General features: G+C 45.6%; 1 protein-coding gene and 1 non-coding gene across 2 annotated transcripts; one reads left to right on the top strand and one right to left on the bottom strand.

Moving 5' to 3' along the window:
- Positions 1–6,199: 6,199 nt before the first annotated feature.
- Positions 6,200–8,661, bottom strand: LOC4349271 (transcription factor TDR-like). Its single transcript, NM_001423093.1, has 4 exons — positions 7,858–8,661; positions 7,545–7,751; positions 7,025–7,195; positions 6,200–6,600 (listed from the first exon to the last, which is right to left on the bottom strand). Exons 1-4 carry the CDS (start codon positions 8,611–8,613, stop codon positions 6,508–6,510), a joined length of 1,227 nt encoding a protein of 408 aa, NP_001410022.1. The 5' UTR covers positions 8,614–8,661; the 3' UTR covers positions 6,200–6,507.
- A 4,280-nt stretch (positions 8,662–12,941) lies between these two features.
- On the top strand, positions 12,942–13,014 carry TRNAA-AGC (transfer RNA alanine (anticodon AGC)). The gene has a single exon. It is a non-coding gene; the product is annotated as a tRNA-Ala (tRNA).
- Positions 13,015–13,420: the final 406 nt, after the last annotated feature.

Raw genomic sequence — 13,420 nt, forward strand, 5'->3', positions numbered from 1 at the left:
AGATGCCAAAATTTCTGTAGCAACTCATTTCGTGTTTAACAGTCGTCGTTGCAATACTTCTATAAGCACAACACTCATAAAAAAGAAAAAAAAATTGTACAAGTTATAGGTAACCTATTTATGCAAGCGCTGAACAAACTGCTCGTGGCTCAAGACCGGTAGAAATCGATAATTTGGACAAGCGGATTCCATCCTCCATCCGTAAAAGTTGATTTTCACGGACGGTTCTCTTAAAGAAACACCCGTGAAAATGAATTATCCAAATTTTGATTTCTATAGCCAACCCGTGAAAATCAGTTTTTAGTATGCAAAGTTGTAAAAATCAAAGGTTCAGATTACTAGCTTGGCTCTAAAAAAAATTCTAAGCACATATAGTAGTCTTTCTCAGTACTCCCTCCGTAAAAAAAAATCAACCTAAAAGAAAATATGACCCATTGAGTTTTTTTTGGGACGGAGGGAGTACTAAGGGGGTGTTTAGTTCGCACACAAAAATTTTACACCCTATCACATCAAACGTTTGAACATCTGTATGAAGTATTAAATGCAGGCTAAAAAATAATTAATTGTACATATTACGACTAATTTGCGAGGCGAATCTGTTGAGCCTAATTGCTCCATGATTTGACAATGTGGTGCTACAGTAAATATTTCATAATGATGGATTAATTAGGCTTAATAAATTCGTCTCGCAGTTTATAGGCAGATTCTGTAATTTTTTTGGTTATTAGATTACGTTTAATACTTAAAATGTGTGTCGTATATCTGATGTGACACAACAAAAATTTTCACCCCTGGAACTAACACAGCCTAACTAATTTGACACTACTATGATTAATGATTTATGTACATGTTTTTGAACGTCAATTTTTATTTTTTTTTTGTTTGCATACTTTGGAGAAACATGTGCATGTGCCAATGCTTCACCTCTCTGACCCATTTATAGGGGTGTCATCATGACATGTATATATCCCCATGTAATCATGTATATTAATTCCACAGTGCTGGATTACTGATCATTGCAGCTTCCAACTTCCATAACTGTAAATGCAAATACAGACATTTATACACATAGTGATGTCTCCATGCTTTACTTCATTTCATACCCCCCTCATAATTTCAAATCAAGAAAGTTGGAATCAGTTCATGATCTCCAATGCTCATGTGTCTTGTTGGCTCAAGCTAACCACCATGAGATCTCAGTTTGGATACAGTTTCAGACAAAACATCTCACTGCTGAAACTTGCAGCAGAATTTCACAATGAGATTTTTCCTTTTTCATGTCAGGGAAGATGAATGGATGACGAGTGAAGAAGAACAAAACCAGAGCAGAAGGGTAGTACTACAAGTAGTAAAAGTTTCTGGAGGGTGGTTGGGGATTGCAAAGGAGAAGTAACTACTAGGGGTGAAGTAATGGCACGGCACGGGCAAGCATGCATAAATGAGATGCAGGCCAAAGGCATCAAGGAAAGGGACGACAGCAAGGAGAGAATATGGGGGCAATGCCAATGCATGGCCACCACCACCTTGCATTGCCATTGCATCAGATCAGAAAGAGAGAAAGAGCTTTGCATTTAACACAATAAGCACATAGCAGTAGATGGATGGATCATGGCGACCCCCTCCCCTTTTACAGATGGTCAGACAAAGATTCTCCCAGCATTCACTCCTCCAGCCCTAGCTGCAGCCTGCCTGCCTCCTGCAGCTTAGCTCTGCTCGTCTACTATCTCATCATCAGTGGTCACCCTCCTCCTCCATTAGCACTATCACCTTCCTCTCGAAAAAGATGAACTCACAAGAAAAAGTTCAGATGATTCAATCAGGGGCCTTCCAGGTTGAAGAAGAAGTTCTTATCTGAAATGGATCAAGAAAGAAGTTCAGAATTTTCAGACAGATAGGGATAACCTACAATTGTGGATGCAAAGAGAACAGATGCAGTATATGATGGACCAGGGTAGGTAAGTTGGTTGTTGCAATGGTGATTATGATATGGACATTGGTTGCTTAGAAGATCTGAGCAAAAGGAATTTAAATTGATGCGAGTGTGGTTGTGCCCAGGAAGTTGGCCGGAGGTGGTGTCCGGAGTCCACTGCAGGGACCAGCTGATGCATGCTTGCAAAGATCCAAGATGTTTTTTTTTTCGTATGCCAAATCGGCAGTCTCTCTGCCCCCTCTGATAGACATGAATACCTGACGATGAACATGCTATTGCAAGCTTTCAGATGAAGACTGTATTTTCTACTAGACTCATCAGTCTTACCAAAAAGGTATACTAGTATTAATTGTGGTGTTTTTGTATGTGCAGCTAAACTTCAGAGGCCCCCGGTCGCTCCGCCCAGGGGCGACGCGGGCGGCGAGCCGCCCCCTCCCTCCCCTGCTCTCCCCAGCATCGTCGCCGCCCGAGCAGCCGCCGGCAAAGCCGGGTGGAAGCAAGGAAGGCGGCGGCGGGGCTTTCCATCTCCCTCGCTCGTGGTCAAGGCGGCTGGGGCGCCGACGAGACCGGACGACGGGAGTGAGGCGAGGGCGACAGCGTCCAGTTCCGGCGCTACCGAGCATGGATCCGGCCCTCTCTTGGCCGGATCTGGTGCTCCCACCGGCGGGAGTCGTGGGGGACGGCAGGATCCGCCGCCATCCCGCCCGGAAGCGACGACGCCACGGCCTGCAAAGGAGAGGTGGGGGCTGGCGCGCCCTCGCCAGTGCGGAGACGACAGCCGTGGCGGGAGGCCGGTGACAGTGTGCGATGCCATCGTCGGGACGGTCGGTGACGACGGCAAGGCAGAGCGGCGCAGGGCTTGGCGGCGACGGCAGCGAAAGCCCCCAGATCCGTGCCAACTCGGCTGGATCTGGACGGCGGCTAGCGGTCACGACTGTGGCGGCGGCAGCAGCTGGCGACGGCGGCGACTGGCGATGGCGACTGGCGACGGCGGCAGCGGTGGTGGCTGGTGATGGCGACTGCCGATGGCGGCGGCGGCAGCGACAGACACGGCGTCAGGGCGGCTCCTAGCACCTTGCTGGTGGACGTTTTGCTGGTGGAGGCCGACTCCTTCCCCTTTACTGGTGGAGGGCAACGGCGCAGCGGCAGGACGTTTTGCTGGTGGAGGCAGACTCCTTCCCCTTGCTGGTGGAGGGCGATGGCGCAGCGACGGTTTGCGGAGGCGGTTGCTGGCGTCGGTGGCAGCGGCGATGGCGGCCGTGACTGTGGAAGCGGTGGCGACATCGGCGGCGGGGAAGGAGTCGGGTGCGAGGCGAGGATGGCAACGGCGAGGTGGCTGGGCGTTCGGCAGCAGCGACTGCGGTGGTGGTGACCGTGTCTGCGGTCACTGAAGGCATGGCGGCCTCGGACGCCTAGCCGAGGGCGTGGGAGACGGCTGCTTCTGGTCTGCGCGGCATCGTTTGGTGGAAGGGTCGGAGACCGGCTTGGCGCAGAGAAGCGCAGCCGATGGCAGCGGAGGCCGGCTCGGCGCGAGAGGCACGGGCGGCGGAGATGGAGGCCGGCTTGGCGCGAGAGGCGCAGCCGATGGAGGGAGGCCGGATTGGCGCGAGAGGCGCGTCCGGTGGAGGAGGTCGGCTTGGCGCAGAGAGGCGCGGCCGGCGGTGGAGGAGGCGACCTAGGTGTGAGGAGGAGCTGCCGGTGGGCGTGGCGGTCTTCGGCGCACGAAGGCTGGCCGGCGGGGGACACCGGTGCAGGGGTCTCACATATCGGCAAAGCTTGTGTGGTGGTGGGAGCATCGGTGCCTCAGACGTGGATTCGCAAGTGGTGAGCGGCGGGTGAAAACTCAGTCCGGCCTTGGTTGGACCGACAACGATGGTTATCCCCCCCCTCTTGAGGGCGTTGTTGTGCTGTCTCACCCCTCAAGGGTGGTTGCCGGACGAAAGCCCAGTCTTGGAAGCCCAGTCTTGGCTCCTTTGAGTCCCGACGGACGGCGGCGCGGTTTTCCGTCGCTTCTCTTCTTGAAGACGTCGTTTTTGGCATTCCCTAAGGGTGTTCTCGTCTGTGTCCCTTTGTTGGTCTAGTGGCGGTCGGTCACGCTTAGCGGCGTCCGGTCCGGTGTTAGCCTTCTCCTAGGCTTGTGTGTTGGCGATGTCAGCGTGTGGGTGGCAGTATAGTTTTTCCTTTTTCCTGGTTACGACCCTCCTGGGTTGTAATCTTGTAATTTTTTTCCTACTCTATCAATAGAACTTCGCACCGTCTTGTGCGAGTCGTTCAAAACAAATTGTGGTGTTTTTGTTTGTTGATCAGAGAGGGCCGATTTATAGAGGTCACTTCACTTGGCATTGTTACTGTTTACTGATTCACTGCTACTTTTCGGTGTTAAAAGTTCAGAGACAAGCTATCAAGCTAGAGACTCAAGACAGAAGATCTCATTGCAGAATTGGCATATGAAAAACTCTGAAGCAAGTGGATCGCCCATTGCATCTCTCACCAAATGCTGCATCCGAGCAATAACTTCTTATACCGATCATTCTTTCGATCATTTCAAAGTCAAGATCATCATTTGTGGTTATCATTAATTTGGGCTGTCTGTCCATGTTTGAGGCAGATAGATTCCGACCACAGTTTCCTCTTCAGAGCCGAATACTGTTGGTGCCGCGAATTTCCCGTGAGCAGCAGAAACAGTAACTAAGGCATGGCTACATGTAACAAATGGCCCAGGAGAGTGTGGTTTTGATTCCTGGATTCCATCCCCAACAGTGAATTAGGTATACTGAGGTAGATAGCCGGCCAAATTAAACATAGGAGAGAACTATACTCTGCAGTAGCCAATCCACCAAGACAATAAGCAGAAAAAGAGAAAAAAAAAAGAACTGGCGGATTCACTCGATTTCAATCCACTCATTAGGCCATCGCTTATGCCTTTTTTTTTTAACGCGCAAAAAAATTATACGTCAATATATCAAAAGAAAAAAAAAATTTGTTACATGACAGACCAGCTTATATCAAGAAAAGGGAGAAAAATATAACCAAAGAAAAGAAAGAGACTACTACGACGGCTAAACACAACTCCAATCAGCTAGGAGGAGGGCAGAGCCATCGCTTGTGCCATGTCAAGTGCAATTTGAACATGTTTGCAAATTTGAGTATATTTACAAGGAGGTAGCAATATATATAGGGCCATTTTCATTTGATGCCAAAATGTGCCCTACTAAATTGTTGGTATTTTAAATAGTAGTTTGGATTTTGAATAGTAGTTTGGTTTGCTACCAAAATATGCCAATAAGACACATAAGTTGCCAAAACATTCACCACTACTAAAATTTGCCTATGGTTTGGCATTGCCAATATTTTGGCATGGTAGCGAACCAAACAAGCCCATATATACCTAGTGGTACTACGTTATACGGTGTGATGTTCCTGTACTTGTACCAGCAGAGGAGCATGGCGACGCACCTGCGGAAGATGTAGAACCTGGACCTCTGCTCCCGCGCCGCCGCCTGCAGCAGCCAACCCCGCCGCCGCCGCCGCCGCTTACCCTCCTCGCCGGCGGCCTCCGGCGGCCGCGACGTCGACGACGAGGCGCTCGCGCACTGCCTCATCAACGATTTCGGCGGAGTAATCAGAGCCCAAACGGAGTCGTCGAGTCGTCGTCGAGGCGGCGACAGTTAACCTCGAGTATACTCGCTGACGAACGGGGCTCACTTGTCAGCCTGATGTTTGGTTCTTGTGACGGTGGGTCGGGCCCATCAGGCCTAGTAAGAAAGAGCCCAGTGTTGCGGTCTTATTAGCATCGGATGGGCTGTCCAGATGTTGGACCGGGCCACCGGCCTTTCAGGTCTACAGTTTCTATACTCCTTTTCATTTTTATTTCTTCAAATGATTTTGCTATTTCACTTGCGACGGATTTTTAAGGCTCCTATTTTTCGATTTTTCGTATGTAGGAGTAGGACCTTGCATCAAGATCCTTGCTACTATAGATCCAACTTGCAGTTACATAGCACTTATACTTACTTTACATAGCTCTTATACTCATCAGTTACAGTCCACCAAACTTAGATTTTTTGCAAATGATTTTATCTCTAGATTTACCATTTTTGACATGTTTGTTATTTTAAAATTGTATTATTTAAAACAGGTTATATCCATTAGTTGAAAATTTTTAAGAATTGCAACTCCAAATCCGTCGAAAGATCAATGGATAATCCCTTTCTTCAAATTGTCAAAACTCAAAGCTGAGGTCATGTGGTCAACACTGTGTAGTCGCATACAGAAATTAATTTGATAATATCCAAGATATAGCGTTCATGCTGATATCCATATATAAATATAATTAAGAGGAATGAGAAAATGATCTCACGAACTGCATCATCAAATACATGGTATGCCACAGACTGCTCAGCTCATCATGCTATACTATATTCTTACTGTTCCAGTGAGATGTGCAGTACTGCAGTGAGAATTGATCGCACGCAAGATGAACTAATAAGGCACCACGACCTAATCGAGAGTGCTGGTAGAACGTAGTTACTACTCATATTTGCTTGCATTGTTTGGATCAAATCGAGGTTGGTCCATTATATAAGACAGCCATCTCCGTAGCCTGCACTCCTGAACAATGTCTGCTTGATCTCTTCAGTATCTCTTGTCATCTCCCTCTTCTTGTCATCCTATCACGCATGAATTCATAAATACATCATCCACACATAATCTAATTTAGCAAACAATATGTAGTTGAAGTGTTCAATTGAAGTACTAAAGCCTAAATCCCAATTGCTACGTGCTTTCTCTGTGTTACTTGTCATTCTAACTTTATCCTAAGCCAAATATTTATATTTCTTACTATCAATTTCTAAAAAATGATATAACTTAGTGTCATAAGACTTACTCCATAAGAAATACATTCATAATATATAATTCACATGTTGTTAAACTATAGAAAATTCTAGAAAACAATGGTAGTTAAAAACATGAATGTTTGGTTTATAATGACAATTATTTGAAACGGATGGAGAAGTTAACTTTAAATTTTAAATCGATCACCTGATAAGGTTTAATTAATCGGATGCATATGGTGTACTACTAAATAATCACCTGTAGGCAGGAGGCCTGCATGGCGAAGTCATCGAAGCAGCTGATGACGCACTGCTCGATCTCCACGCCCAGCGCCTCCAGCGCGGCCAGCGTCGACGGCAGCAGCTCGGGGATCGCCGCGCATGCCATCTCGATCCTCGTGCTTCCGTTCTCCCTCCTCTCCACCTCGAACTGCACTCATCTCATCTCATGCATTGCATCATCATCATCATGAATGCCGCTAGCTAGGTAGTAGCTCTAATGGCGAGGCATATGTATGTACTCCCTCTATTTTAAAATGTTTGACACCGTTGATTTTTTTAAGTACGTGTTTGACCATTCGTCTTATTTAAAAAATTTAAGTAATTATTTATTCTTTTCATATCATTTGATTCATTGTTAAATATACTTTCAGTACACATATAGTTTTATATATTTCATAAATTTTTTTTAATAAGATGAACGGTCAAACATGTGCTAAAAAGTCAATGGTGTTAAACATTTTAAAACAGAGAGAGTACTATGTAGTAATATAACGTACCCTCGTCGAGTTTCTGATAAGCGGCGTCTCTTCGCCGGAGCTCGACGACGGCGGAGGCTTGAGCGTGTTCAGCTTCAGCATGGAGAGATTCTCCGTGGAGGAGGAGGATGAGTCACCGGTGGCGGCCTCGACCTGGAGGTTCTTGATCCGATCCATCAGCTCCTTCACGTAGCCGATGGTGTCGCCGAGAATCGAGGTCCTGTCCATCTGCATGATGATGCGTAACGAACGTTTTGATCTGATTAATCATAATCGGGGAGATTAATCAGAGAGGAGTTAGCGCGATTGATGCATATTCGTGTGAGTAAGTGACCTTGCTGATCCTAGGCACGACGGAGCGGAGCATGGAGAGGCGGTCGTTGAGCCGCTTCCGCCGCCGCCGCTCCGCCATCAGGTTCTTGGACGGCGCGCCTGGTTGCGGCGGCCTGCAGCTTCTTGGGCGGACGCTCGCCGCCGCGCCGCCGCCGCCGCCGAACACGAACATGGGCGCCAGCTCGCCACTATCACCACCGCCTCCAGCGCCACGTCGCGCCTTGCATCTCTCCTCCTCCTCCACCGCCGCCACCGCCACCGCAGACGACGCAGCTTCGCGTCTCGGATCCATGGCGGCCACCATCACCTGAGCGGCGGCGGTGGCACGGACAGCGCCGCCTGATCTCTTGTACGGGTTGCACACTTCACCCAAGCAATCAATTGAATCAAACTCAAAGCTGACCTCGTGCAGAGGCGGACAAGGAGTCGTCGTCGTCAGAGGCACAGGCAGTGGGAACGACGGCGGCGGCGGCGAGGCAAGCGTGTTCCTCGCGTTGCCGCCCCCGACGAGGAGGTCACCGAGCATGACGCCGTCGCCGCACATCGGGCTCATCATCATCGGGTACGCCTGAAGCCACAGATCTTCCGGCGTCGTCGTCGGTGTGCCTCTCCGGAGCGGCGCCATGAGCTCCTCCAGGAGGGACGACGAGCCGTCGTCGTCCATTAGCTCCATGCCAGCTAGCTCCCTAGCTCGACTTCCCACACTTGGATGAAGACGACGATCGAGTAAGCTAGGTAGCTTAGCTCCAAATTGCATGTGACAGTGGATAGGCAAGAATAATCGATGGAATGATGAGCAGTAGTGGGGACTGGGGATTATGGAAGCAACCTGAGAATTATTTATAAACATAGAAGGACCCAGGGAATAATAAATATCATTCCATTCCAATAATTTTAGTTGGGTTATTTCAGGTGTTTTGGTTGGACAATAGAGCTATAGTAATACATGTTCTTCCTAGGACGAAGGGAGTAGTATATATATAGTATCGGCTATATCATAAAACTACAGATTTTAAAGCATGGTTTTATTCCATAACTACAAGTCTACACAAAATTTAAAGCCTCCAGTATGACAGCAGTGTTAGATGAAAGTATATACAATATGTAGTTTTGAAAAAAAAATATATGATAGATATATTTTGTGATAATATACCTTTAACACAAGGTTTTGTGATAATTTTAACCTTAAATGCGTGGTTTTAAATGTGTAGTTCTAAGACACGATGAACTTTACTCAAATGAGAAATAAGATTATGACAAAAACAAAATATGGGGACATTTTTAAAGATGAAAAGCCACCTTCTTCTACATACACGTATTGTTTAATTTTTGAGTGAATTATAATTTGGGTCACAATTTATTACCAAAGTTTTAGATTGGACTATTCTTAAATCAATCTTTTTACATGAGTGAATTTTAATTTGGGCCATATTTTATTGCCTACGTTTTAGTTTGGACCATTCTCTTAAATCAATCCTTTTACATAAGTAAATTGTAATTTTAGCCACATTTTATTGACGTTTTAGTTTCGACCAATCTTAAATTAATCTTTTTACATTAGATTTTGTTGTTTATTCGGTACTACCCGAAACAACATTGTCCCTGCATATCAACAACTCAAGCAAATCAGCTTTGGCACACCCCGAACTCACACATCTAGCTATCTGCAGTCTCTATTTTTGTTACAACGAAGGCTAGACATGGATAGAAAAGAGAGTTAGATGGTCCAAACCGTAAAAATAACTTAATTAATTATCCGGTTCAAAATAAAAGGACATGTTTAAGAGTCATCTTAAAGTATTGAAACTTTATCATAAAAGATAATCCAAAGTGCAATGATCACCCCTAAATCTTTGGATTGTTTTTGGAGATCACAGACGATGGCCATCTTAACGATTTTTACATGACTTTAAGAGTGAAATTAATGAGGTCGAAAGATTTGGTTGCAAGTTGTGACAGGTCACGTATCCGATGTAATCGTTCTTTGTTCCTAGCATGCACATCAACTTCTCGCTAGTGATCGATGTACGTCTTGGTGCATGTATGTAACCGTCCGTGTACAGTTAATTTCTACCTAATCAAGCAGCTGATTTTGTTAATTGTGTGTAGAACATGTGTACACGCACGGTTTACGCGTACGAGATCGATGTGTATTTCGATCTTATTGATCATATGGCAGGAACGGATTGAGCAGACAAGATAAGCACGCGCATCTAAAACGAAAGACAACTAAAATAGATGCACATTTGCACAATCTTTTAAAGTATATAAATTTCTATTTAATTATATTTGTTTTGTTGTGAACTCCCTCCCTTCCAGAATAATGTACGAGGTTTTATTTTATTTCAAGTCAAATTATTTAAATTTGATCAAGTTTCAAGTTTAGATAGAAAATATATCAACTTCTGCAAGACCAAAAAAATACGCAATCAAGACGTATTGCGTGTTTTGAATTTTAGTGAAACTAATTTGGCATTTAATTAAGGAGGTTTGACGTAGAACAAAACTAGAATCTCTTACATTTTAAAACGGAACAAGATTAATTGGTGTGAAGCCACAACAAGCTAATTGGGTATGCATTGCGCGCGTACTTGTCACCTTGACACAAGACGTAAGCAAGTTGCGTTCGGCAGGGCAACTTTTCAACTTATGGTGTGTTTAGTTTACGCTAAAATTGGAAGTTTTATTGAAATTGAAACGACGTGATGGAAAAGTTGAAAGTTTGTGTGTAAGAAAGTTTCGATGTGATAGAAAAATTGAAAGTTTAAAGAAAAAGTTTGGAACTAAACTCGGCCTTGTACTCCTTTATGTTTCACGGCTTCACGCACATATTTCTCGAACTGTTAAATGATGTGTTTTTTATTTTAAAAAAGTTTCTTAGATAAGTTGTTTAAAATATATATATTAATATAGTTTTAATTTTTTAGCTAATACTAAATTAATTACTATATGGTAATGAGTTATTCCGTTTTATGTGCATAGGAAGAAATTCTCAACACTTTACTCACTTTACATTCAATTATTCAAACACAGCTTGCAATCTACATACAAGAGGTCATGATATAGTTTGTCAACAATATCAAGCGAAGTTCAGCGAAAACAACATGCTTTCGGCTGTGTTCGGAATTCCATGTTCCCGACCATCCTTCCTCCTTTTTCGTGCGCACGTTTTTTAAATTGCTAAATGGTGTGTTTTTTTAAAAAAGTTTCTATATGAAAGTTGCTTAAAAACTTTAAATTAATTTTTTTAAAAAAATAGTTAATACTTAATTAATCACGCGCTAATAGATCATTCCGTTTTCTGTGCGGGGAGATGGGTTCCAAACTCCAGACCTCCAGTACCCGAACACACCCACGCAGTCGCAGCCACGCTAGTGCTGCAGATAGTGCAGATAGATGCAGGCAGGGGCAGGCCGCCCGGGCCCATGCATCGCGCGCGGAAGCGATTTCGCAGGGAATAATATATGCTGCAGCTGCACACAGCTGCAGACCTGCAGTATATGCGTGCAGAGACAATGTTTGGATTCACGAAACTTTGTAGCTAGTGACGCCATGTCCAACCAGGGGACCCCCCGGCCGCATAACCGCGACGACGACGATGACCGGACCGGTGACCCGGCCGACGCGCGCGGCAGACGCGCACCAACCATGCGTCGCCCCGATCGTACGTGTATCATCTCCAGCCACACCAAACGCATATGCCACGTGCAGGTGCAGCTAGCTAGCCAGCCATAAGTGGCGTTGGTGTCATAACGTGTCTATCAGTGTCAAAGCATGCTAATTATATTTAGACTATAGTGTTATAAGATATCGATAAGCATTTTAACAGAATTTATTGCCAAAAGTCATTGATGACGCTTGATGTTAGGAAATGATAGTCAAATAAACGATAAAAAAAACAACAAATCAATCACATAAAACACGAGATTTTACATGGAAAACCCTTCTAAAGCAGGAGAGAAAAAACCACGGGCGCCAGCTAGCAAAATATCTTCACTGTATTAGGGTGGTGAGGTTACAACGCCGAATGACGACTTACAAGAAGTATATATGAAGGTACCCTAAAATGATAACGATCCGGCCCAAGCCTCCCGTGATGGGCCTCCGCTTCGCTCCGTCCGAAGCTGGCCCTTGTACGTGTGCAGATGAATTTGGATCACAACTCCCCACCTGACATCACAACTCACCACCTGACACAGCTAACACTGTACATCCTCCACTGCCAGCCATTCCTCCGGCGACGCCAGCAGCGGCCAACCAGCCGTCGTGTCGTCCTGCCCCCGGCCGGCCAAAACGACAGATAGCTCTCGCCGGCGGGGCCGGCTCACGGGCGCCGGGAAGCTAGCTATAGCTCCGGCCGCGTCGCTGCAGCTAGCGCCGCGGCGCCGGTGTCGCCTCGCCTGCCGGCCGGCTGGCCGGCGCGCGGCGCGTACCGGCGTACATCCATCAATCCGTCACCGGTGGCGACCCGTGAACTCGATCGCGACACTACCACAACGCCGGCCGATCAGTTAATTGTTGGGATCGCGCGCGTTTGGTGGCAAATCGAACTGAACAATGCATTTGGGGATTGGCACTGACATGATCTCAACAACGGATGAGTCCAAGCCGTATGACGCATGAGAACAAGCCTTTTTTTAGCAGGCTAAAATCCATCGTCCACGGATTCACATGCCTGTACAGCCATGTGAAGGTGAGGTTATTGTCTAAGCATCATCTGAGAAAGCCTGAAATGGCGTTCTGTAGTGTATATGTACAGTGTGATGACTGATGACACCTGTCCGGAACAATTTGACAAGAGGACAGTGAGTACGGGATCACGTGGAAGAGGAAATCATCTACCATGACAATGACCGGAGAACATGATGAACATCTCATATAGTAACCATCTGCAGATGGTGTTGCATACGCTGCTCCATTGGACGTGCTGACCACAAAATACTATCACAAATTAATTTAAGCCTGTTCCAGACTCGTGAGTCACATGGAAGAGGAAATCATATCCACAAGAAATAGTAGTTGTTTTAATAGTAGTGCACTGGTACTAACGGTTTTAAGCAAATGGTTTCTGCACTCACTCATTCCGGGGATGTAGCTCAGATGGTAGAGCGCTCGCTTAGCATGCGAGAGGTACGGGGATCGATACCCCGCATCTCCATTTTCGTTTTTTTTCGATTGATCCTTTTTCCCTTTTTTCTGAAATCTGCCTTGGATCAGTTGGATCAAGCCATTGAATCCAAATGCTTATAAGATGAGCAGTTCTCAATTCTGTCTTGATCAGTTGGTTCAAACATGTGAATCCAAATTCCAAATTCCGGAGGAGAAAAAAAAGATTTTACTATTTCACTTGCAACAGTTTTTTGGGCTTCTATTTTTTTTACCTTTTTTCGTCAGTAAGATCTTGCATCAACGTACATATTCTTGTATATCCAACTAGTAATTATATAGCACTTACGCTCAATTATAATGCGTAAAAATTGTGAGTGTCTGTGTTATACTGTGTAATTCTTAAAAAAAGATTTTAAAATATTTTTTTGATTGCATTTACAATGTTTGACATAATT

This window comes from Oryza sativa, chromosome 10 (genome assembly GCF_034140825.1).
Source record: "Oryza sativa Japonica Group chromosome 10, ASM3414082v1".
Taxonomy (NCBI): Eukaryota; Viridiplantae; Streptophyta; class Magnoliopsida; order Poales; family Poaceae; genus Oryza; species Oryza sativa.